Raw genomic sequence first — 27,361 nt, 5'->3', positions numbered from 1 at the left:
CATTTGTCAACAATACTTTTTTTAAATAATGTAAAATAAATTCAAATTTATGATCACTTTTTCACTTTTACTGGTTTTTGCTGCAACAAAACCTATTAATGTTACTTTTGTAATAAACAATGTTACACAAATCAAGACAAGCACCTCTGTTGGGAAGAGGTCTTCGGTATTACCATTATCATCTCCATCTTACCCTGTTGAAGTTCAGCTCTTCTCTCCACAAAGTCAGACACCATCTCCTCATCTGGAGGGAATGAGACCCGTTTTTCCTTCACATCCTTCACAGACAGAGATTTTGTCTCATCCTCCGAGTGTCCCGTCATTCTTCTGCAATAACCAATAACCCACAAAGTTGACTAACCCAATTTTCCATCAATATGTAGCTCTGTTGTCATGTACTTCTATGTCAGACATCCTATTTGCTCAGACATCAGTCCTCTGATCCAAAGAAATATTTCATAAATGATAACGTCTCTGGACACATTATCAATCCCTCATCTCTGCAGAAAACAAGCCATGAACTGTCATCCAAAATCAGTCTCTCTGAGTTCTTGTGTTGTTATTCTGTAGCCTAATAGTCACTGGGCTAGTGGAAACTTAAACTCGTAGCATAGCACTTCTACAAAACAGTTACAGGACACCAAATAGTCAATTATTCATGAACTTTGTGCCTCTCAACGCGAGTAGAACTCTATATAAGTCAACATCAAATATGCACAGGGGAAACAAAGCATAAAATATTTTCGAGGGCTACTTACAGTTAATAGGCTATGTTTAAATGTGTAAATAAAGTAGTTAAGAGTCAAATATCTGAAAGGTATTGATATAATTGACAAAGGGTCATTTTCTGTGAGAGTGGCATCTGTTAAATTAATATTAAAATAAATGTGTATCTCTATGTAATACTTTGTTAAATTAATGAATCTCAATCAATTTTGAATCAAAACGACAAACATTAGCTGAATGAAAGCAATGCTAGTCATTCAGTAAGGAAAAAAGACATCAATTTTCCAAGGTTGATCGGGTATGTTGCTGTATTTTTACTCTGCTGTATTTGTACTTCGATAACAACAAAATATATGACTGCCGTTGATGTAAATGTTTGTGGAGGAGGGTAAATGTACAAAAACTACATATCCCATCAAGCATTGCCAAACCAGGAACCGCGCAGTCTTGTTTCTGACCAATCACATTCACGGTGCTTCACTCTGAACAGTCGTTTTGCGGGAAGTTTGGAGAGCAGAGCGGTTGCAACTACTTACCGCTCACGTGAGGAAAGGTTAGTAGACTATTATCCATTTGCTCCAATAAAGTATTGCGTCTGTATGCTTTTATTAGCGGATTATGAGGACAGATCACAGGCTCTGCTGCGATAAATATACGTAATAATGTTGCTAACTCTGCTACGTTAGCATAACATTAGCGAGTAGTCGCAGTTTCCTTTTCCCCACCAAAACAATATGAAGACAATAATAAATGTCTCCCTCATTGATAACGTAACATCAAACTCATCTTGTATTGAAAAAAAGATTCCAAAACAAATCCCGCGAAGCTCAACGTCTGTTGTTATTTTAAATTCAAAAGTGAAACAAACTGCATCATTGGCGAGGACTGCAAAATTGAAAGTGTCCACAAACACGCCTCATTACGTTAGTTGTCCTTAATAATATATCTGCCATGTTTAAACTCTGAATAGTAAATATGTGTACAGTTTACATGTCAATAATTGTGACGCTTAACAAAACACCCACGTGATTGTTGTCAGTTTTAATAACCTTTATGGCAACTTGTTACGGAGTTTTTTGTAGCCAGCTATTAGTGTGCTATTATTTTAAAAAGTCCAGATGTTCTTTGAAAAACAAGTTTATACTGTAAGTCTACAATATTATAAAGATTAGATCTGATCTGATCTAATCTTAAATCCTTAATTTTAATATGGTGATGAGTAGACCACGTTAATGTATGTAGAAATTTGTGCAGAACACCCATTATTTAAAAGCATATGCAAATATATTGGTTTAGCCAAAAAGATTAAAACACTTGGCATGTTACTCTATGAGATTTCAGATATTGTTTGTTGAATTGGCAATCACTGTACCCATATAATGAGCAAAATATCTTAAGAGTCATCAGTATGCTCTATAACCATAGAACTGTCAAAATGAAGCATAGGTCATTTTAATAAAACATTCTAGGCCAAATTCACTGTTAATGTCACAAATTCTTGTTGCTTCATAGAATCGAAAGCAAAGATTTTAGCTTCGGTTGCAGAAGGCACTATGTTAGTATTGATGTTCTTTTTAAACATATTGACACACTGCCAGAGAATGTCTAGACCACCTTAATATATGTAGAAATCTTTGCAGCACACCCATCATTTAAAATATATATGCAACTATATTGAGGTGACCAAAAACATTAAAACACTTGGCATGTTACTGTATGAGGGTTGAGATAATGTTTGTTGAATTGGCTATCATCACAGTACCCATATAATGAGAAAAACATCTACAGAGTCGTCAGTGTGCTCTATAACCATAGAACAGTCATAATGAAGTTGAGGTACTTTTTACTAAAACATTCAAGGCCAAATTCACTGTTAATGTCACATATTCACGTTCTTCATAGAATCGAAAGCAAAGATTTTAGCTTCGGTTGCAGAAGGCATTATGATAGTGTTGATGCATTTATTAAATATATTGACTCACTGCCAGAGAATGTCTAGACCACGTTAATATATGTAGAATAAAATCTGTCTGTTTCATCTGTGAACAGAACACAGAAGCTGTGCCATCTGAAATGGGTGGCAGTACACCCATTATTTAAAATATTCAAATATTTTGTGGTGGCCAAAATTATTAGAACACTTGACTTATTGCTGTATGAGGTTTCAGATATTGTTAGTTGAATTGGCTATCACAGTACCCATATAATGAGCAAAATATATTAGGATTAGTATGCTCTGTAGCCATAGAACAATTAAAATGGATTTTAGGTAATTTTTACGAAAACATTTATTGTTAGACATGGGACGATAAGGTTTCAAGGTTTATCGTAGTTTGGAAAAGTAAAGGTCAGCATTTTTGGTTATGTCGTTCCTATGGTATATGTAGTAATCAGAATGTAGTATATGGAATATAATTTTTTTTACATGGTTTTTACAATTATTTTATTTAGTTTTTTAGGGCAAAAGTATCTTAAGGACCCTCCACATCAAAAGCTATTGTCCCAAAATACTTTTTAAAGATTCATAAAATAAAATATGTTGTATTCAGTGGAAAGGTTGTTGTTTTTACCAGAAATTTAAAAAGAATATATTTTAGAGCAGAAATCACAATATGATGAGACCGTGAAACCGTGATATTTTTATCCAAGGTTACCATACTGTCAGAATCTTATACCGGCCCTTGCCTATTCACTGTTAATTTTACATATTCATGTTTTTTCATTGAAGTAAAATCTAAGATTTTAGCTTCAATTGCAGTAGGCATTTTGTTAATGTCTTTTATCAAATATTAATACTCTGCCAGAGAGATGTACTGCTGTTTAATTGCTGAAAAAGTTTGACAAAATATCAAATGTTAAAGTTGAAAGTGGATATATACTGTGCGACTCGTGTGGTATATATTATGCGCAAAGCAACTGTCTGAATGTGTCAGGAACATTATGAAATTAAAACATGTTTTTAGAGGCGAAAATAGTATATTTTTTTTTCTGTCATGTGTTCTATTAACTTTGACCACCACTTTATGTATCAAATATGTGTGGTTACAGTGGTTAGAGAAAATCTTGACAAGTTGGCGCATTTCTGCAAAGAAGTGTACGTGTTAGTATATTTTAAAGTCATAAAAATATACAATCTCAAAGAATGATCTCTGGTCATTATTAAGATATAAACACTATGTAGACATTGTGCATTTTTTAGTTACTGTTTTACATTTTTTTTATTGTTTGCCTATATTATTATCTACAATGGAAAAAAAGATTAAACAAAAGTAAATAATGTAAAATAAATTCTTAACTACGATTGGTCCCCACTTTTGTTCTAATGGAGCTTGGGTTCTTTTTCTTTAAAGTTTTTATAAATAAGGAAGATGCCACCAAAGAAGGCAGACGGGGTGAAGAAAGCAAGAGCTCCAGCTAAGAGGAAACTGGCTGAAGAATTCCCGTCTGGAGAAGTCCTGACAGATAACGCAAAGAAAAAATGGAAGCTTGGATCAGCTGTTGGACAAGGAGGTTTTGGCCTGCTGTATCTTGGTAAGATAAAGAAAAAAGCCAAAGGAAATTCATTCCTTTTCCTTCTGCTTAGTCCAAAGGAAATTACGAGGTTCTAATATTTATTGTTTTTGTTTTTATTTATCAGTGGTTAAACATGTAAATATGTCTTTCATCCTCTTAGCAAATGAAGACTCTTCAGGACCTGTCACCGCTGATGCACCTTATGTCATTAAAGTGGTAGGGACAAAAACTATGTATACATATGCTCCAGTAATGTGTTTATTTCTAATAAGTAGTTAGAGTCACAACAAGGATGATAATTGTAACAATAAATGTGTACTTATAAAAATAGTTCTAATTATAAAATAATAGTACCACACACACTACAACAAAAACATTAGGTTCTTCTTTAGATACATAAAAAAAATTATTAGCCTCCTGTGAATTTTTTTCTCTTTTAAAAAATGGCCAATGATTTTTAACAGAGCAAGGATTTTTTCCCAGTATTTCCTATAATATTTTTTTTTTCTGGAGAAAGCCTTATTTGTTTTTTTTCTGCTAGAATAAAAGCAGTTTTTACTTTTTAAAAAACATTTCTCCTTAGGCAATATTGTTTTTTCGAATGTCTACAAAACAAACCATTGTTATACAATGATTTGCCTAAATACCCTAATTTGCCTAATTGACCTAGTTAAGCCTTTAATTTATTTTTATTTTAATTAATTAATTTAGTTAAGCCTTTTTTATTTATTTTTTATTTTTTATTTATTCATATATTTATTATTTTTATTTCTGATAATGAATAAATTAAATCAGATGTTCATAGTAATTAGTTTTCACAAACTCTGCATTTTCTGTAAATCGTGATGACAGGTTTTACTTAAAATTAAATTTTTGCTTTTTCTCTTCTGGAAAATTGTAATTTTAATATTTATTATATAGTTTTTTTCAAATGTCAGCTATTTTTGGTGATTATTTTTACTGTGTCTTGCAGGAACCAAGTGACAACGGCCCTCTCTTCTCTGAACTGAAGTTCTACATGCGAGCTGCCAAACCTGATCTAAGTATGCCCTTGTGACTGCAAACACACCCTCATATGCATGATGAGCCTCACGGAAAAAAATAAAGTCGAAGAGCAACTCTTTTAATTAAAGAAAGTTCTGAGCTCACCATTGAGGGCCTTATGGAGACAGACAAACCATAACTCTCTGCCTTTGGTGGCTCTTATGGCTGCCCCAAGGCCACAGCATTGCGCTTTATTTAATAACAATCCAAATGTCAGTCTCCCTTGACAATTAACTGCAATATTACTAAGGGATGCTCATGTTTTATTCATCAGAATATTGTAATGTTGGTAAATATTTGTCCCACCAGCAGATTACCTTGCGGCACATTCACAGTTGGGTCCCCAAGGGATACTCTTATATTACTTTGAGCACCAACAAGTTTAAAGAATTTTAAAAAGTTTTAAATAATTTACTCACTTGATGAATTGATTATTTGATTGCTTTTAAATGTTGGTGTGATAATGTTAATTTTAGAGGTGGTAGCATTTCTTCATTTCACTGTGAGGTGTGAATATGTTGCGAGTCATTTTTCTGACTGAATGTTTTATGTTAATTCAGTCGGGGCTTGGATGAAGTCAAAGAAAATGGAGTATTTGGGAGTTCCAAAATATTGGGGTTCTGGTTTTCATGAGAAAAATGGAAAGAGGTAGGTGAAAAAACATCACTTTTCAAGTTATTACATAACAAGGGTAACACCTTAAAACAACAACACACTATGAATTTATTAAGCATTACCAAATAGTTAATTCATTATTTGTTAAGCATCAACTCTACATTAATAGATGTTAGTATGCAGTTTATAACTGCAGAATCAGATACAGATGCTGTATTCTTGATTTATAAGCACTAATTACTAAATTAAATATAGCATTATTTACAAACCATTTTTTAAGATTAGTTTTTTAAAGATCTTTAAGAATGTGTACGCAAATGATTAATTAACTATTTAAATGAGCATTTTTATATATCTTATTATTTAGGCATATGTTAATCGTTACTTGGTATGTTAATAAATGCTTTAAGCTTTGTGTACCCGGTACTGCATCCGTGATGTCATTTACTTCTGAATTCTTTACATTTTAAAGGTTCGTACTGGCCCAATACCCCCATAAGTGGTTCTGTTCTCTCATCAGTTGGAATAGAATAACTTTTGCATAGATTATGATAGAGGCATTTTGTCTAATTACTGACATGTGCAGGAACCACCAAAATGAATTACAGCAGCCAAGACCACACAGAACCTAAACAGTACACTTTCAAACTTGAGTTTACAAATAACGCCTGTTTTTTGGAGAGATTTATTATAACAAAGACAACATATACAATTATTTTTATCAGTCAACAGTGTTTTATGAAAATTGAAAGGGTTTTCTTTAAAATGATACCAAACTTTTAGCATTTACACCTCTTCATGTGGATTTGCTAAGCTTTTGAATTTGGATAGACAAAATCCAGGCGGAAACCTCAAAATAGCACATGACTCAACTTCATTCTTTTGTGACCCAATCTAAAGTCAGGACAGTTTATCCTTTGTAAATCCCTTATAAATGGCAATTAAAGGCTCAGTTATATATATATATATATATATATATATATATATATATATATATATATATATATATATATATATATATATATATATATATATATATATATATATATATATATATATAATCGTTTTAAGATACAAAAATGAAACCCTATGATATGTAAGATAAATCTTTGCAATCTTATCTAAAATAAATGACTGTATATATTAAGTAATTACAGTACTCAGTTTTATGTTGTATTTTGACACTCCTGTTGTTAAGCAATGTTTACATTTTACAGTAATTATTTTTTAGATAAGATTGCAAAGATTCATTTTTCATTTGATACTGAGCCTTTAAATGTTAAAAGGGATTTACAAAGCATGCATAGTTCTGACTTGAGATTAGGTCACAAAACTGGATGAAGTTGAGTTACAAGTTGAATACTAAATAACTATTATTATATGCCTAAATAATAAGTAGTGCTGTCAATTGATTAAAAAATTAACTAATTAATCGCGATTAAAATTAACTAATTAATCACACTTTTTTTTTTATTAATCACGATTAATCACATTTAAAAGACTGAAACTTGTAATTTTGGCTATTCAAATGTAAAATTAATGTAAACGCAAGACAAGAACTATTAAAATCTAATCATGATTGTTTATTAGAATTTTTGTTTAACTTGTAACACAGATTTCTTCATGTAAACAACAAACCCACAATAAACCATCAAGATCTTGGCTTGACAGCCATATTTATTACAGAAATAAATACACAAGCATGTTAGAGCCATTTGAATTTCAAAACAATCATTGGCAATAAAGAAATCATTGATTTCAAAGTTGGATTCTAAAAAAATGTCAAAATACAGGCATTGCAGATATGGAAAATGGAAAATTATAATAATAATAATAATAATAATAAAGTATTGAATACAAACAATTGTACTAATTGAAAAGTTGTATTGCTGTGTGTTGAGAACATTAATTATAAAGTAGAAACAATTTTGCTTAGTCCTCCTTTATATTCATCCAGTTGCTAAGACAGTCCAGTCTGTTGACATTATCGGGGGACAATGTGGTCCTTTTCTTTTGAATGATGTGAGCTGAGAGTGCAACGCAAACTAACAGCAATTTGTAACTTTTTGATTTAGTGGCTACGGAAAACGACGTTTAGGCAGGTTTGTTGCTAAGAAACGCACGCACGCGCGTGCGCGCACACACACACAGACCAGAGCCGTACAAAGGTGGTGGCCCGGTGGCTAGAGTCACTGCCCCTCTGCCCTCATTGACTGAGGTGCCCCTCTCAGGAGGCACTTGCTCTTTACTTTGCATTCGCGTTGAGCACCTGCCCCTGTAATGGTCTGTGCGCTTACATGGGCCTGACACAGACACGCACACACACACACACACACACACAACGCGCGCAATGACAGGGCACGGCCGGAGCGTCTCCCTTCAGATTCAGCACCCATGATCGCGTTCATCAAATTTGCTTAAACTAAGCATTCTAAAGTATTGCTGTATTTCACAAGGATTCTGACACAACAACGCGAAGCATACACTTTCATTGCGTTTAAGGAGGAAACACTTCAAACATAATGAACCATGGAGGGCTCATGCAGTAAGGCATTGGAATGCGCTGTCTTTGACAGCTTGACACTTGACACTTTCTACATTTACATCGACACCAATACTCTGATTTTAATATGATTAAGATAATGCTCTTATTAAGAGTCTACCATGTAAGGTTGACTATCTTAAAGGAACACCGAGTCATGAAATGCGGAGGTTTTTCTTTCCGTTCGCCATGCGGTATCAAATTCCATTAAAACAGAAGTCGAAGGTTAAAATGACACACCTGGGGCCTGTTTCAGAAAGGAGGTTAACTGAAAACTCAGAGTATTTTAACCCTGAAATGAGAGAAACTCTGGGTTTTCCGTTTCAAAATAACAGGTTTGTTAAACTCGAGAAATCAGGGTAAGTCAAGCCTGTTTCTGAAAGAGAGTTAACTTTAACTCAGAGTCAGTTACTGTGGTAACTTACTCTGTGAATCTAACCTGGTCAGAAGCAGGTTTTATTCTCTAAACTCAGAGTTTCTGTCGGTCTCCTCCTCCCCTTTTTTAAAGATGAAGCGGTATTTCTCGCCTTAGCCTTACGTTTCTACCCACCTATTTTAATGCTCATTTTGGATACGTGCATAAAAACGATTGATAGAAACGTCATGATGCACATAACTTTTTAAAATATGCATAAAAAACGCGCATAACTGAGTAGGATAAACTTTTATTCGATAGAAAATGTGCGCATAAACTACGATGGAAACACTTTTACTGAACAAATTACAGTATGTACATTAAAAAAAAGATCATGATCATATGATAATGAAAATGTGTGTAAATGGAGGCTGAGAACACTGTAACACGTCTTAAATATTGTTTTAGTCATTCTAAAATGCCTTAACTGTTTCAGTATTAGTGTATATTATTAATTACCTCCGAACGTCTGGTGCGTGTCAAGAGTCTCCGCGTCTCATGGCTTCAGACGCCCCCACGTGTTCATTGTGTTTCAGCATTGTCTTCTGACATCGAGGCGCAAGTACATTAATTAGGCTAAATAAAGAATTAATTGACGCAGCTTCTTCTACCACAGTAAATTCTGTTTTTACTGTTGATATTTGGTGCCAGTTAAATCAGGAAGTGACAAATTTTTTCTCTTTGACTCGTTGGATGGAATTTTATTCGCATCTTTTATGCAATATTCCAGTTTTGCACATAAATTTATGTAATATATTTGGATGGAAACATAGCTATTGCCTACATTTTAGTCACACACAGAAGAACTGTACTAGAATGGCTTATCCTTTTTTAATAAATAATTAAATTAAATTCACCTTTGACATGCACTGTAACTAGATTAATGGGATTATTATTCTTTCTAAAAATTTTTTTTAGTACTGCTTACCTTCTAAATGTTATATTACCCTTTCACTTGATCAATAAAAAAGGCAGACACACAAGTGCACTGTTAAATCATTTAAAACTAATAAATGTATAAAAAAGTTTAGAAAAAAAATATAAACGTCACAAATTACATTACTTATTTTATTATACTTAAATATTTAAATACTTAAAAAGTTAAATTAGGCATTATCTTGAGCAGCTGTTTTCCCACACTAACTGGTTGATGGCTGCTTCTTTTCAAATATATACACTCATATTTGCTATAACTTTGCATGAGAACATCAAGTTCAGCTGGAGAAAGAAATGGTGATCTCTTTTATAAGATATTGCCATAGTCACTCGTAATGTCTGCGCTCCACTGATAATGCCTTTTTATAGTCACGGTGTGCGCGCTTAACTCTGAGTTGGTCTACTCGAAGTTGATTGACCCAACTCAGATCAGCTGTTCTGAAACCGAAAACTCTGAGTTTTTAATCTCTCGGTAAATCAACTCAGAGTTCAAGTTTAAACTCTGAGTTGTTTGAACCTCCTTACTGAAACAGGCCCCTGAAATTGCATGAAACATCTGAAGAGCCTGGTGATGCAACAATAATTGTTTTATACTGAAACTTGCCATTTAAAAAGTGCTTCCTTGGACTTATCCACATTTCTTTGCATGTTAAACAAACGTTGACCACAACGGTAAGTAAAAAAAAAACTGCAACTGCATTAATTGCGTAATTTTTTTTAACGCGTTCATTATTTCAAATCAATCGCATGGGTTAACGCACTAATTTTGAGAGCACTAATAATAAGATATATAAATGTTTATTTGAATAGTTTATTCCAGGAAATAAAGCCGTAATAAAAATGAATCCTTAACAAAGTATGAAAATACAACCAGTAAGCCCATTATGCATGTGCTTATAATTCAAGTAAACAGCATTTGTAGCTGTATAAAAACTTGTTTACTTAAGTTTATTAATGTAGAGTTAATGCTTAACAGATAATGAATTCACTATTTGCTAATGCTTAATTAATGATTTATAGTGTGTAGTTATTATAGTGTTACCAACAAGAGGCATGCTGTTTATATATATATATATATATATATATATATATATATATATATATATATATATATATATATATATATATAATTATTATTTTTTATTATTTTTTGTTTATTATGCATAAAAGTGTCATTTCACCTCAATCACCAGGTACAGATTTATGGTGATGGATCGATTTGGAACAGATCTACAGAAATTGTTTGAAGGAAATGGGAAGAAGTTTTCAAGGAAGCTGGTTCTTCAGCTGGGCCTTCGACTTGTAGGTTTCTTTTAAGAGTATGACTGTCATTCTGTACTTCACTTCACAGAAAATAAAACGTTAATTTATTCTTCAGATTTTATCTGTTATAAGGCAGCATATAATGTAGCTTTTTTGAGAAAAGGGATTAAAGTACATGACCAGTGAAGTCAATTCTGAAATACTAAAATCAGATGTCAGCAAGTACACTTGCACACAATCAACAAAACATCAATGCTATTTGTGACTTATCTAAAATAATCTAATTCACTGTTGCCTATTATTAGGCCTGTCACGATATCTTTTTTTTTTGTTGTACGATATATTGCACTAAAATATTCTGCGATGAACCATATTATTGTCATTTTAAAACCTGCCTCTCGATACAGTAAATAATGCCAGAATGACAATATAATAACATCTTAATGCAAGTACACTCATAAAGGACACAGAACATTTTATTCTTAAGAGTATTTCATTTAATTACACTGATTTTAACAATTGAATAATTAGGCATTGGAATCAGAATGTGAAAATGTATATCTTAAACAAACAAATAATAATAAATGTTAACAAAAAGGTAAAAATAAAAATAACAGAGGCTGCAATATCTGCTTCCAGATCTATTTTTATTTGTCAGGCACCCACATGAGGATACACTATAGTTGTTTATAGTAAATACTATAGTGTTTTTTTAACCACACTGACACCTCCAATAGAGATAGAGATGTTACACAATCAGCTAAAATGTTGCTTAAATTGATTGATATAAATTGAATATATATATATAGTGACATGCCTACTTATTTTTCTCAGAGCTAAAAGTAATCTGACTGAGTAATGTAAATAATGATAATAACAAAATAAAACAGGCTTACTAAAATAAAGTGAGCCGTGAGGGAGCAATCCACACTTGACATCATTGTATTTATCAATAAGTACCAAAACTTCATTCATTTTCTTTTCGGCTTAGACCCTTTATTAATCCGGCTTCGCCACAGCGGAATGAACTGCCAACTTATCTATTTAGCACGTTTTTCAAGGTGGATGCCCTTCCAGCCACAACCCATCTCTGGGAAACACCCATACACTCTCATACACTACGGACAATTTAGCTTACCCAATTCACGTGTACCGCATGCCTTTGGACTGTGGGGGAAACCGAAACCCGGCGGAAACCCACACAAATGCAGGGAAAACATGCAAACTCCACACAGAAACGCCAACTGACCCAGCTGAGGCTTGAACCAGCGACCTTCTTGCTGTAAGGCGACAGCACTACCTACTGTGCCACAGCGTTGCCAATAAGTACCAAAACTTTTTTACCCTAAACTTACTTTACATAAAAAGTTGCAAATCTATTAAACATGCAGGGAATTGTTCAACATTACTATGGTGTCAGTGCAGGTGCTGAGAAAATCTTATTTCAGTATTATTACAAAATCTCATATTCTAACTTATCTTTCATCTTTCTAGCTTGACATTCTGGAGTACATCCATGACCATGAATATGTGCATGCAGACATCAAAGCCTCCAACCTCCTCCTGTCCTACACCAACCCCAATCAGGTTTGTTTCAAGCCTTGCACATGTTTAACAGATCTCTGTTGCCATGGCTGTACAGCTCGAACTGTAGAGATGCAGAAGGGAATGTGTTCAGACCGCAGGACTGTACAGAGCTCCTGCTTCTTTTAATTGGAGTACCAGTGATTTGCAATGGAAGAAACTACTTGTCTTATTTTTTTTCCATCTGTTAATGAGATTTGGGTTGGGAAAAAAGCAAAACAATTTAAGCCTTTAATGCGGCTCATAAACTGGAGAGATTAGAGACAGTATTGAAGCTGTCTCTAGCAAATAAGGTTGGGGGGGGCTGGGCAGGAGCAAATATTTAATTTGAAGATTAATAATGTATCAGTGGTGTATTATTAAGCTGCTATTTTTAAAGTCACAATTTAAAACTCGGCCTCTTGGGATTAGTCACTGCTTATTTGGTGACTGAGCATCCCTTTTTGAAATTGCTAGGGTGTTCTCTTTGCTTCGGAATGCTTATTACTGTTTAATAAATGTGTGTACAAACAGACCACAGACAATAAAATGCAAGAAAGGCCTCGCAATGTTTTGATTTCAGCTAGGGAACGATTTGAATTGTCTGTGTGATTGGTGTATTAAGGATATAGTTTTTAAAAGAGGTATTTGTAAACTTTTAGTACTACATCTTTTACTTCAGAACACTGATTTAAGAACTAAATGCAAATTAATCTTGACCTAGTTCAACAAATTGTTCCAAATACTCAAATTCAGAAGATACTTGTTTCAGTCAGTTCGACAAATCTTGTAGAGTGAATGTATAATGAAATAAGGAAGAATTGATTTATTATATTAATCACTAAAGGTGGGAGAAAAAAATTGATGCACCATAATTCTTTCTCATAACAATTCTGTATCGATTCTCAAAAGTTCTCGACTGCTTTCTTATTGTATCTAGTTTGAAATGAAATTATCACTCCAGTCATTATTGCTTTTATAACTAATACCATTAATAATAATAATAATAATAATTAATTAATAAGTGATTTCTGAAGGATCATGTGACTTGAAGACTGGAGTAATAAAGCTAAAAATTCATCATTAAAATCACTGGAATTAAGTCTTAAGTTAAATTATAAACTACTTTTTAACAATTATTTTATAGTGCAATAACATTTCACAATTTAGCAATTTGTACTGTATTTTTGAATAAATAAATGCAGCCTTGATGAGCAGGATAAGCTTTTTTTAAATCATTTTACAAATCCTGCTGACCCCAAACTTTTGACCGGTAGTGAATGCATGCTTCAGAATTCGCTTCATTTGGACAAATGGATAATTATAGGTGCAGTGATTTTGATATGTTGTGCAACCACATCGCTCCCGAAAGTGTCACCTTTGGCCATCATAGATGCGGTGATGTGGGTGCATAGGTGCTACTCGTCCGTTGTGCGAGCAGTTTTGGAATTATCAAAGGCGTTGGACAGAATAGTATTTCACCATTACAGCAAACTTCATGAGTAAAGGCTTGTTGCTTGTGTTCTGCAAACACGGGTTGTGAATGAAAGTGAACAAGAGATACTGCACTGTGTTGCAAACTAATGACGCATTACAATGTTCTAAAGCTTGCTTTATGCTTTAGGCCTAATATGAGTATCTTACAAAATAGCCAGCAAAATATTACCTACTGTCATCAAGGCAAAGACAAAAGAAGTTAGTTAGTAGAAATTAGTCATTAAAACTCTTATGTTTAAAATGTGTTGAGAAAATCCTCTCTGTTAAACTGTAGTTGAGAAATATGTAAAAATGTATTTGAATTTCTCAGGAAAGTTAATAATTTTGACTTCAACTGTACATTTTTTTCCTTGGAGTTTTAATGTTATGAATAAAAAATGCTGTCTTTTTTTTGGAAAATTAATATGAATGTTTTTATTTATAGAAATATGTTTGTTTTTCATAATTGTTCTTTGTCTTTTTTTTACATTTAGAGCTTGTTCTTCCTATATAATAATTTAATAAAATAAGCAATTTTATGGAAGACAATACTGTAATACAGATGTTCCAGTTATTAAGCAAAATAATAGAAATTCTAATTCTGCTAAAAATGTAAAGTTGTAAATATGGACAGCAGAAGAACTAGGAAAAATAGATGTTAAGAATCGGAAATTCAGAATTCAATCATATTGTGATCCTCGGAATCAGATCGGTTCATGAAACCCCTAAAGATTCCCACTCCTATTAACCTAATTAACTTGGTAGGATTTGTGAGTTGCTGTCGCGTATTTATTTATTTTTTTAGGGTTTTATTAAAGGCCTTTATTTTTTTTATTTTTCTAAGTAAATTGTTTATTTCAATCCTTTCCCATAGTCCACTTTTATCTGATTGGTCTGATGACCCAGTCTGTTTTGACATAGGATGTATCAGAAACCAAATGCCCATATGTGAGGTACAGAGATTTCCTTAACATGTAAGCAGTGACATTTGTGATTGCATTTTTTTTTTATCTTCTTTTATATAATAAATATTTTTTATTATATAGATATATGTGTAGGAAAGTCAAAATCCAGATCTTCCTGGAAAAGGTGGTCAAATACATATTTTCAGATTAAGCTGGAAATAAAAACTTTTTACTCACCTTAAATGAAGCTCTTAAAGACTCATGTGAGATGACAGACCCTTCTACAAACTGTTTAACATTTGGCAGTGTATGATCAAGACATTTTGTTCTTTACACATTAAACATGTCCACATGTAAATAGCATAGAGTCATTTTACAGATTATATTGCTTGTTTCGCATGCACAGGGTGAATGTTTTTGTATTTTTATTATAATATCATTGTGTGTTTGATGAAAAAGCAAGCTGTTTGGAATCAGCAGCCTCTGCTTACTGCATATATGACAACGTTTTAGTTGGAGAAAAAAAAAGTTTAGAAATGTTTGTGATGTTTCTCTCTGTAGGTGAGCTGTTAATCTAATGCTGCTGCAAATTGGCACATGCAGTTATTTTTGAGACTTTACATGGACACTTCAAATAATCTTCTACTTTTTGAGGAGATAGGTGCACCTGTAATTTGTGCACTGACTGTTTTGGTGTCTTCGGAGCTCTGCTAGCTGTTTCCTGTTGCTTTGAAAACACCGCTATCAAAGCGCTAATTGTCAGACCTCCTTTATAGGTGACACATACTGCTAATTGGCAATCAGTAGCTTTGCAGCGGCATATGCGATTTGTTTGCAGTAACCTTAAAGAAGACTTTATCATCTCGTGTATGCTTAGCATCTGTAAATATAATGTCATATCAAATCTTTTTTTTAAAGTCTTTTTATAATTGTAAGATGTTTTTGTTGCACTAAACAGTTGATTCTAAGTTTTTTGTTTTGTTTTAATTAACAGGTATTTTTAGTAGATTATGGACTGGCCTATAGATATGCTCCTGAGGGAGTGCCAAAGGAGTATAAGGAAGACCCAAAGAGGTGTCATGACGGTACCATTGAGTTCACAAGTATTGACGCACACAAAGGAGTCTGTAAGTAATTGGAACAATCACGTCACACTTTTAAGTTAGACTTAAGGCCTATGTAAAGGAGAATCAGGATTTAAGCAGATGGTTAAATGCTCATTATATATTAAGCTTGTGAAGTGGAAAACATTTGCATACTTCCATACAGAAGCATTTTAGTAATCATGTGCATGTTATTATCATCCGATCAAGAAGTTTTTTCAAATTTAGACGCGAAGTGAGCAATTGCGAGAAAGCGAAATCACTCGCGCATTAGATGGCCTTGTAAACAACTACACAGGGTAGATTCTGCTCTTCTTGGCTTTGTGGCTTTTATTCAAGGCGATGACAAGGTTTGTTTAAAGCTCAGGGGGACAATGGCTTGTTATTATATGTACATATTACAGTGTAATGTCTCGCCTGTGTATTGAAAAATGTTGTTCCTTTGTTGGTGAGGTTTGTCTGTAAACCAATAGTATTCAGCTGTGCGTCTAACTCTGACTTTTGGTACACTTTTGTTGTGCTAACAGGGCTCGAAATTAACCTTTTTGCTTGGTAGCACCGGTGCTCCTAACTTTAAGAAGTTAGGCGTATCAGCCAAAATTTAGTCGCACCCACCAATTATGAGCACCGTTACTACAAGTTTTATACAAACAGATTTATTGTATTTGAAATCAACACTAATCAAACTAACAAGCAAAAAAATAATAATATAAATATGCATGCGTGAGGAAAATATGTCTCAACGAAATCCCGTGATCACAAGAAAATAGATTTTTATAATATAACTGAGTGACCAAAGCACGGAGCGCTCACCGGCCCTGCACGCACTGCTTGAATGAATCTGTTACGATCTGAACGGTATAACGTTAACTGTGCTGTTCTCACAAGTGCTGTCTGATATTGCACTGATGCTTTTGACACATATTGTACCTTATTGTATGCATACGTCATGTTAATAGCCATACTGGTCTTTTCATGAGTAAGTTAGCGATATTAATTTACTCAGTGTAAGCCCGTTTGTGATGGTGTACGTGATGTTAAATTTGACATATAGCTGCCCCTTGCACGGCGGAGAGCATCTGGCAATTATATGAAGGATTAAACAGAAGCTCTCGTGCTAGATGTGGCAAACAGTTACCTGAAAACTCCATCCCACAGACTTTTTATAGCAGACTTGAAGCCAACAGAAGTCTTCTACTCTTGGAAAAGTGTAGATGGTGGATTAACATTCAGCACATGATCACTAGTAAGATGTGTCATTATTTGTAACTAGATGGTTTCTAAAACTAAATCTGTCCGCGTTATCTTCAATCTCATCTTTAGCGCTTTAGTTTTCCGCGGTAGCAGCTCTCTGTCATCCGAAGCCAGAAGGCGCTGACTGAGTGATTGACAGCTGATATTAACCAATCATTCGCGTTCAGTGCTAGAGCAGTGGGCCAATAAGAAGAGCGCGAAGCCGGGGCAAGCATTACGGACTTGGATTTGTTTACTGCAGCAAGACGACATGACAACTGTTTAAAACCATTCCTGAGCGCTGCGTTTCCCGTTCCAAGTGCAAACAAAGAGCTTAGAGATGAATTCTGCGTGAATGTTTCCCGAATCCGCGCATGTGGTGAACATTTTGCAGTAAAAACTGGTCGCACACAACAATTTTAAGCACTCGCAGAAATGCTCCCAAAAATATTTTATGGTCGCATAGATAAAATTTCGGGCGCATATGCGACCAAAATGGTCGCAATTTCGAGCCCTGGCTAGGTACCCTTTCGAAAGGCTACCCAAAATAGGTATGGCACGGTTCGGTTATATGCACCTTTTGACAGTGGAAACGGCTATAAATGCGTACCGAACCGTACCGCACTGTGCCACTCAGTGGAAACAGGCCATAAATGGACCTCTGAAAAATCTTGTTTCACTTTTTAATTGAACTGTGCTGCTGTTCAACTGAAATATGAATGAAATAAAGACAAATTTTGATCCAAGTGAATCAAAAACAGAATGTGATGTCACAAGCTGTAAACCTAAAAGATAGAATTTTCAATCATATCTTGGGTTTGTTATGAAGAGCTTTGCTGCTCAGTTCAGTTTGTTTTTGTGCAATGGATGTTTATCAGGTGTGGTTTTGTTTTTTCGATAATTTTTTAAAATGCTCCCAGTTAGTTAAAATCCAAAAGTATGCACATCTCGAAATATATTTTTATTTATTTTGATATAAAAAAAAGTAGCTGTGAATTGTAATAGTACCGACTGAACTTTTTTTATGGACAAAAAGAACCAATAAACTAAAAACTAGAAGTGTTGATAATGATGATCGCCTGATGTAAAATGTAATTATTCTTAGCATTGTTTTTTAGATTATTTGTATTTCTTTTCTGTGTGGAATAAATATTACATTCCAGCTCCTTCAAGGCGAGCAGACCTGGAAATCATGGGCTACTGCATGATCCAGTGGTTATGTAGCCGTCTGCCCTGGGAAGACAAACTTCAGGACCCACTCTACGTCAGAGACTCCAAGCTCAGGTAAGTGTCTATAATGTCACTTGTGGCATATTAATTCTTTTCGAACCAAGGTGCAGTCTACATTATATTTTTTGCCATAAGCTAATGAATATTAACTCAAAAGATAATAATGCCCCTGCAGTATAGGTAATTCATTTTTTTCCCTTGATTGCCTTACAGCTAATTTCTGGATACAAATAATAATGGGTTAGATTTAGGGAATTATAATAAATGCATTTCCATGATTTACTTCGATTCATTTTTCAATTTTCCTTTCCTCAGGTGTAGAGACAATATTGATGAGTTCTTGAAAAGCTGTTTCGCTTCAGGAAATATACCAGGTAAGAAAAAAAAAACTGAGCAGTCGTTTAGTTTATACGAGGAGCTGTCTTGCATTTAAAAAGGTGAATGATCTTTTGGTTGTAAAATATCCGTTATATAGTAATATGGTAGTAATATAGTCTGAAATCTTCACCAGTTTTTCACTGCTAAATGGGATTTAAGTATATTTATTTATTTTTTTAACCTTGTAGCAACGGCAGCAGCACCTGTGAATTCTGCAGTATTACTTTTTGTTTGTCTGCCAAGCGGTAATTGGAGTGACGCACTCTCGAGCTCTGATTCGCAAACAAGAGTGCAAGGGCCTCTTCTCTTGTTAATGAGTGCGGACCTGGTGATTTAGCCTTAATTAGAGCTAATCTATCAGCTCTGTGCTAATTTCCAGCAACTTCTCACACTAACTTTAAAGTAGAGCGTGATCATTTTGTGCTTTGTATGCATATACAGGGTTCAACACTAAGGATTTTTTCTACTAGCCTGATCGGGTAGTTTCGATTTTTACTTGCCCTGCCAAAATGTTTTCTGACCCCACCAATAAAAAAAGGAGTTACTAGCTATATCTTAGCCACATATTTCCAATAATGTGTCAAAAACCAAGCATAATTGTATACATACATTTTTAATCAGCATAACTTTTCTTTAAATACAACTGACAATTTAAAAAAAAATTCAAATCTAATGTAAATAAATTATAATTTTTTTATATATAATTTAGTTAGATTATAATTGTGCTTTTTATTATAATTAGAGATAATATGCTCTTTAATTTTGACACCCACAGACCAAACAGAATAGATAGGTTAGACTTTCTTATGCATAATTTCATTTCAGTTGTCAAGTTTTGTAAAAATCTATTGAATCATTTAATCTATAAAACAATGTTGGCTAGAATTATACATTATAGACTTAAATTATAGTGAGAAATAACAGATGAAGCGACACTGCAGTCAGATCATGAAGCAGATCAATGTTGCACAAATTAACGAAACAATAGACCTAATACAAATAATTTAAAGATTAAAATATGGAAAAATTATCAGATGGTAATTTCTGTCAATTTTACTAATGGATAAACAGCACTCGCTAATTTCATCATGCTTTCACTGTCATATCCGGCATGAAGCGCACATTTTCTGGTAGAAATGACATCCCATCTTACTCATTATTCTCTCTTCATATAGCTGTGTAAATGGTTATTACATATCTATAATACACTGTGATATAGCCTGGTTCGTTAGATCGTTTTGCTTTGTCACCACAATTCATATCTATTTTTGTAGTGATTTTACAATATAGATTGTGTCAAAGCAGCGCAACATATATCTAGTAAAGTCCAGATTTCAGAGTTGAAGTTCAGTTTAGTTTAGTTCAGTGTGGTTTAAATTTAACCCCTGCTGAAAGTTAAAACACTGAAGAGCAAATCCATCGAAGATCAGGTCCACAAGTCTCGATCTGAGCAAGCCAGTGGCGACAGCGGCGAGAAAAAAAACTTCACCAATTGACGAAGTGAAGGGAAAAAAAACCTTTAGAGAAATTCTTCTGGCCAAATTTCCTGTGTGGAGCTGCAGTCTAGGCACCAGAGGCTGGAGAAGCTAGACGGCCATCGTGGAGAAACTGCAGCTACAATCGATCTGCTCAAGAGTTCGTTTCGATCGAGCCGAGACCCACCTCATTCAGGCGATTGATTTGCCGTGGATCCGAGCACGATTGTGGGATTCACATATGCCAAATAAACCGCGCTAACTGGGCAAACAACTTTCTAAACAAATGTCTAGGTGTAAAAGCATCCCAAGACTGTATTTGCACACAATTGACAAACAGTCGCAGCCAAATAAAACTTTAGTTACAAGGCAACGATCCTGTCTACTGTCCTGAGTGTCTCGCACACTGGCCATGGGCCATCAGGCAGTCCTAATTGTCGAGCCCTGATTTACATACTTTCTGATGATAGATGTTTGTAGTAAAATGTTTTGTAAATATAAATAAAACTTAACCCATATCTGTCTAGTCATGTTTAATGTTGTAAGGGGTAATAAGAGTTATAAATTTGTGTCGACATTAAGCAGAATCTCACATTCATTTACATCATAGCATTTGTTGCAACTTTTACATTGATTCAAAAAATTATAAAATGTTACTTCTGTTTAAAATTCAATGTTTTTAATGTAATCTCCGACTTTTTGCAACCCTCAGCTGTGTAAAAATACATGCAAGCACCACATCAGCTCTCCTACTCGACCACAAAACAACGCAATAAATAAAAGATGAAGTTTTTAAACAAACTTGTTTTTCACCCTTCTCCGTTCTCGACCTCTGCGTTGCCTAGTTTTGCAGTCAGCGTGTGGCAGCCTGTATACTTTTGCAGAACTTTAGGGCGTTCTTTCTTTGTGTCGTTTAAAAATCAAAGATGTCATTGGCTCCCTTTGCTCAGTCGCTGATGTGATGGCAGTTCTTAAGCCCTGTGACAGCCGCGCGGCAGACGGCGAGATCCCTCCTCAGGCTGTTGTCTTGTGCGTACACGGAGCATCACAACACCGAGGTGATGGGAGGCGGCACTGTTAGCGCGGCCATCACGACTAATTCTGTTTGGTGTGACTATTTTAGCAGCCGACAGTAAACAACAGTTTGTGAGTGGAGAAGTAGAAGGAACAAAGTGACAAATGTCAGCCCTTCTCCTCTAAACTTAGCCTGAAGGTTAAAGTATGAGCGTCTGCTGTGAAGACACTGCCCTACAGGGATTGTTCTGTCTTCGCCTGCACAAATTCTAAGCATACGTGAACATGCACCTTATTAACGTCGGACTGTTTGCGCGAGATGAACTTTAAGGTCCAAGAAACTTTCACTTAATCTCACACGTAATTGCTGTTTATTGACCCTGAAGTGTCTTTAATAGTGTGCAGCCAAATCGCTCTGTGTGAATAAATAAATAAATTGTTGTGCTTTAATGTCTTTTTTCTATTTTCAGCTGAAATGGGAAAGTTCATGCAAGAGGTCAAGGTTCTGGGATACACAGACAGGCCAGATTACGACAAATTGCGAGGTATTTTGCAGCAAGGCCTAAAGTCCATAGGGTCAACAGATGACAAAAAGCTGGACTTCGGAGTGGCGACCAACAGCACAAGTTTGCCCTCTGTCAAGGTGAGAGCCACCTTCAGTAAAGCATCAAAAAGACGACCTCTTTCACACCACATTGAAAATGCTCCAGCACTACCTTTTTGAAGTCAGCCGTTTATAAAAGGAGCCCATTTCAGCATCCTATAATTTGTTTACCTGTTGAAAGCAGATTCAAATTTGAAAATGCCCACACACGATCCAAGACTAATTGCTCGGGTTAGTAGGAAATGCTGTTGAGTGCATTGATTTTCAAATACGATTAACGTGCGATGCTTTTAACAAACGTGTCCTGAGCTTTTTTTTTATTCCTTCCTTCAAACGTGCCCTTGTTCACCTTATTTCACCTGAAAGTGTCACGATGTTAATTTAAGTGTCAAACCTTTTAGTGTTTATTTCTACATTTCAAATGGATGGTTGCCAATTGACCTTAGTTTCCTGATATCTTAATATTGTACTCCACACCCTCAAGGTGTCGGATCGCAATCCTCTGAAATAAATGGACATATCTCCATACTTGCAAATAAGGTTATTGAACAGTTTTGTCAGGATTTCCAGCGAAATCATCTTTTGCAGCCATCGTGTTTCGTTTTAGTGTGTTTCATGTAAAACAAATCGCCTGAGCCCACAAAGATGCCCTTGATGGCATATACTTTGTGAAAACGATAAGACTGTGGCTTCATTCATGGGGTCCGGCACAAAGAGCTCTTGGCAACAAAGCCGTCTGCATCTCAGGTTCTCTCCAGCGCCCGGGTGTTTATCCCAGTGGCCCCTCCTCTTCCTCCCACAGACAGGTCCTGAGTGCCTGTGTTTATTCCCTGCTAATGTATCACAAATTTGCTGACACGGTAACCTTGGAGTCGGCGCAGGCCGGCAATCAGCGAGCCGCACTTACGACAGGGGAGGGGACGGACTCTCCTCGCTTCCCACAATGCAGTTTGCATATGGAAGGTGCCACCAGGGAGCTGGCCCATGCCAGCTGAGGGTTACCTGCCCACTGCCGTTATTGTATGTAATTATCGAGCCAATCTGTTCAGCTCAGCAGGGTCTGGATGGTAATCATGAGGCAGCAATTGGCAAAATGGAAGGGAAATGTGAGGGGGTGTTGGGGGGGGGCTAGTAAGGATGATAGTTCAAGTCCGAGAGAGGGGCGAGCATTCATTATGCAGTCTGAGTGAAGAAAAGGGAGAATTTGATTGCTGTCGTTAAGTGCATCTTCTTCATAACCCCTGGTTCGGTTAGTATGATTTCCTTGAATTGAGGACTTGAGCTTCTATGCTAGAATTTTCATTTGAGGGAAAAAAACAAGGATTTTTGATTGATAAAATTGTTAAAATAGATTAACTCATTGAAGGTTTTTATTTTTTGGAATCCCAACCTGCCCCCCCAAAAAAATTCTCAATGTTGAAATCAGTTTCCTTGCCATTCCTTTGATAATTTCCAATGCTGAAATGTGCTAGCTTTCGAAGGTTTGGCATCGGGAGTAATTATTTCAGCACTTGAAAGAAATCTCCATGCTTATCAAGGCTACATTTATTTGATAAAAAGGTGGTTAATGGTCATTCTGTTCAAATATATTTTAAAATGTGTTTAATGCTGTGACCTCAAAGCTGAATTTTTAACAGCCAATGCGTCAGTCTGTCATGGTCGGGAAACTCTTATTTGGAGCATAAGAAACATTTTTAGTTAATTATAATGTTTAAACACTCTTTAAGTACATTGTGATTGATTCCACCCCCCCTCCCATTTTTATTGACCCCCAAACTTTTGAACATGTATTGTGTTTGACATTCAAATTATTTTATTTGTTCTTGTCGGGTTTGCTCAATAGCTGAATCATGATTACATTTTCTCAAGCGTTAACAATGCTCAAGGCGTACGTAATAGTTTCCATGTGTATACTGAGCAAAAGGTCCCTTCTTAATATTTGATTTGAACTTCCTCCAAGGTTGCTCTAGGCAAGTGCATTGACCACTGCTCTTCCATCTTTTCCATCCCTGTGTTTGTGTCTTTATTTTTGACTGGAAGACTCCCAAGCGAAAGAAAGCAGAGGAAAAAGGCCAGTCTGCTGACGAAACCGATAGCACCCCAGCAAAGAAGAGGCGAGCTCCTCAGAAGAAGGGTAAGTCAACTAAATGGACCCCAGAATTAATCAACAATATTGTTGAGATGATAAACGTTTTTAAAATGAACATGTAACCCATTTAGAAGTGAATGGGGCTAAAAAGACAGCAAGTCCTGCAAAGCGTCCAGTGAAGAAAGAAGCTCAGGCCTCCTCTGAGCCAGCGGTGAAGAAAAGCCGAGGAAGGCCTAAGAAGAACTCTTAATCCTTTTTGCACTCCAGTTCAAGTCGTTTTCTTTTTGTATCTTTTAAATTGTCTGGTCTGTATTTGTTCTCTGTGGTTGAATTTTCTTAAACTTTAGCAGGGTGTTGGGCACACTCTCGCAGTGAAATGATAATAAATATGGGGTAAAGAAAAAAAACGACAGTGGCTTTGAGTTGTGAGTTATTTTCATTCCTTTGTAATGCCTTGAATAATCAAGCCTATGCGGATGAGGTCCAGGGGGGATTGCTTTGCCCCCGATAAGGAAATCCCTGAAGGAGCTCAGAGTCCCGACTCTTCCCCCGCCACATTTTCCCCTTGTTGTTGTGCTATGAAAGCCGGCGTGCGGCTGGCACTGCGACGTCTGTGGGAGAGGCGAGCTGGTCTTTGATACCTGCATTGAGGCAGGCGAACGTGTGGCAGACGCCACTGAGCCGGGTACGTGCGTTTGGAGAAGGGGGCTCTGCGCCTTTCCGCTCGGCTGCCATTTGATCAGGTGGAGACAAAAGACTAGCACTTGGGTCCTACTTTCCGTGTCACTCTCGCTCGAGTCTTTCTTAACTTCCTGTTCTCCGCTAGGAAAGGGTTTCAAAGAGCTATCATTAAAAGTTAGTTGTGGCTGCACCACTTGTTATGCATTGTAACTTTATCGCAGGTTTTGATAACGCACCGACAGCGTTCGCAGGCGTATTTTTAGGTCCAAATGTCATCTTGAATTGTTTGCTTTTTAATCGCAGCAAAATTGATATGACATTGAGGGGACAGGAATAATTTGATGAGGACAGGTTAGAATACATGAATAATAGATATGGCATGTATACAGGGTCGTGACTGGAAGAGCACAGTTATGTTTTCCAAGAGTTGTACTTGTCAGATAAAAACAAACTGGAGCGTGTTCTTTTTTAAAAGAAACAAAGTTGCTGCTGCATTATCAAAGACAGAATCTATCCAAGGCATAAATACAGATCAGCTGATTCCATCGTTATTCACATGCTGTAGTTTAGAATCGATATGACTGAAATCATGATTTATTTGTTTACATTTCCTTTAAAATATACACTTTATTTACGAATGGAATACATTATTAACATACAGCATTAACAAAATGGTCATTTCTTCCATCATTTTCACATAATTCACAGAAAAATGCAGCATTTCAGGGTACGTTTGCATCCTGAAATATTGTGCTAAAAATAGACTTTTTCCAGTTGACACTGTATTATGCATGCAGTTGATGATGTCTTTGTAACATGATGTTAAGGTTTTTACAAAATTGCTGTTTTGTAGTTTAGATGATGACCGTGGAATTGAAACCTTTTTTCCCCAAGTTTCCAGGCCCAAAGTCCTTTTCTTTTTCATTTTATTAAAACGTGTGTAAATGCTTCATGGGGGGATGTAGCCTATAGTTGACACTGCGGTATGCATGTAGTTGATGATATCTTTTTAACATGAATGCACAGATGATGTCAGTGTTTTCTCAAAATTGCTGTTTTGTAGTTTAGATGATGACAGTAGGATTGAAACTTTTTTTTAAACGTTTTTTTTCCAGGCCCACAAAACGCCATTGATGTCTAATGAACAGTCCTAAAAGTTTTTTATTTTTATTAAAATGTGTATAAATGCATCATCAGACTGATTTAAATCATTGAATTGTGTTGTTAACCATTCTTTAAAATAACCAAGGAAAATTGGACTAAATTCAGTATGTTCGCTGGGGCTTAAAAAGTTATAATATGTCCTAAACATTGAAAAAAAAAATTAAAAAAAAAGGCCTGAAATATTGTGTTGTATGTCTTAAATCATTTTAATCAGATCTTAATTTTCCTTTGTACATGTAAAGCTACCCAATCTGGCTGACATCCATCCACTTACCAAGAATCCATCTTAATAAAATTAGGGAAAGAAAATTAAAAACTTACACAAATTACACAGTTCTTCATGATAATAACAGAGCAATATATCCCTTTATGTTAACTGTCAATTAAACAACAAAGTCTTTACAGAAGTAAGGAGGAATAGATACAATATTTATAAACAAGCATGAAACTCCATATATATATATATATATATATATATATATATATATATATATATATATATATATATATATAATGTTAATAAATGTATACAACTAGATTTTTCTTGTTTTGACAAAGTATGTCGCTAAGTAATAATTACATTAGATTTTTTTTCATGACAAGCATAAAGCATTACAAATAATCATTAGTGTTTAGCCCCTTTTAAGTCTAAAGTTTTATTCCTAATAGTTTAAAAAGTCTCAAATTTGCCGGGTTTTTTTATTTAGTTTTTGGGACATTGGTCCAGACTTGGATTGTTCAAATGAAGATCACAATTAATTGGAAAACCCCTAAGAATTGATTAGAGAAAAATAGATTTTGTAACAGCCCTGGACCAATTTGTAGTTTTCTTCAGCTCGTCCTGTGTTTTGTTTAGCCAAACCACAAAATAATCAAAATTTGGGTGCTGGATAGATGCACTTGAGTTGCCAAACCATCACAAATTAAACCAATTTGTTTCATTCCCCAAAAGCTCCGACTTTGAGCTTTCTTTTAACCATCTATCCCCAATTTGCCCATTTTGTGGCTCCTCTGAGGCCAATCTTCCACCTTTCACCCTCTCGGGTTTCCTTGCTGAGGGGGGACCACTGCCTTGGTTGCCTTGTTAACTCTAGTTAGACTCTGTTGGCCCAGCAAGAAGAGTGAAAGAGGAAGATGTTTCTCCTAATGTTTGTTTTTAGAGCGGAGCCGCATGAGCCCTGAGCTGATGCCGGCATCGATTGTTCCAACAGTGAGGACTAAAGTGCACCCCTGTGTGCTTTCTTCCCCTTCCTCACCGCTGACCTTCAGGGCGCACAGCCATTGCTCCGCAGTAGGGGGCAGTAGTACATAATGATTGCACAGCTGGGGGGGTGCAGGCTGGGTGGGGGAGGCAAACCTTAAACACAACATTACCCACCTGTACCTCACCGG

The 27,361-nt window shown here is 35.4% G+C and overlaps 2 protein-coding genes across 9 annotated transcripts in view; one reads left to right on the top strand and one right to left on the bottom strand.

Annotated features, from left to right (window-relative positions):
- Positions 1 to 1,745, bottom strand: part of si:dkey-288a3.2 — an 83,940-nt gene extending 82,195 nt beyond the window's left edge. For 3 of the 7 annotated variants that reach the window (XR_015513287.1, XR_015513288.1, XM_087290318.1), the window contains exon 1: positions 194 to 1,737. Coding sequence is in view for 2 of the 7 variants with exons in the window: in XM_087290318.1 (XP_087146444.1) it covers positions 194 to 323 (130 nt within the window). In the remaining 5 variants the exon portion in view is untranslated. Of the gene's footprint in view, positions 1 to 193 lie in introns of all 7 variants that reach the window. The other 4 variants (XR_015513290.1, XR_015513289.1, XR_015513291.1 and 1 more) reach the window with 2 other exon arrangements.
- vrk1 (VRK serine/threonine kinase 1) lies at positions 1,201 to 24,531 on the top strand. Of its 2 annotated transcripts, none has more exons than XR_015512504.1 (13): positions 1,201 to 1,279; positions 4,077 to 4,257; positions 4,400 to 4,455; positions 5,213 to 5,282; positions 5,844 to 5,931; positions 10,985 to 11,093; positions 12,549 to 12,641; positions 15,993 to 16,629; positions 17,857 to 18,618; positions 18,880 to 18,938; positions 21,902 to 22,074; positions 24,076 to 24,169; positions 24,256 to 24,531. XR_015512504.1 is itself a non-coding variant. In NM_213385.1 (13 exon segments), coding segments are annotated over 12 exon segments (1,278 nt in total). In that variant the 5' UTR covers positions 1,213 to 1,279; positions 4,077 to 4,094; the 3' UTR covers positions 24,375 to 24,531.
- Positions 24,532 to 27,361: the final 2,830 nt, after the last annotated feature.

The sequence above is a fragment of the Danio rerio genome, chromosome 17 (assembly GCF_052040795.2).
Source record: "Danio rerio strain M-AB ecotype USA chromosome 17, GRCz13ab, whole genome shotgun sequence".
In the NCBI taxonomy this organism is placed as follows: domain Eukaryota; kingdom Metazoa; phylum Chordata; class Actinopteri; order Cypriniformes; family Danionidae; genus Danio; species Danio rerio.
The sequence above is the reverse complement of the archived record's forward strand: the minus strand, read 5'-3'. Positions and strand labels throughout refer to the sequence as shown.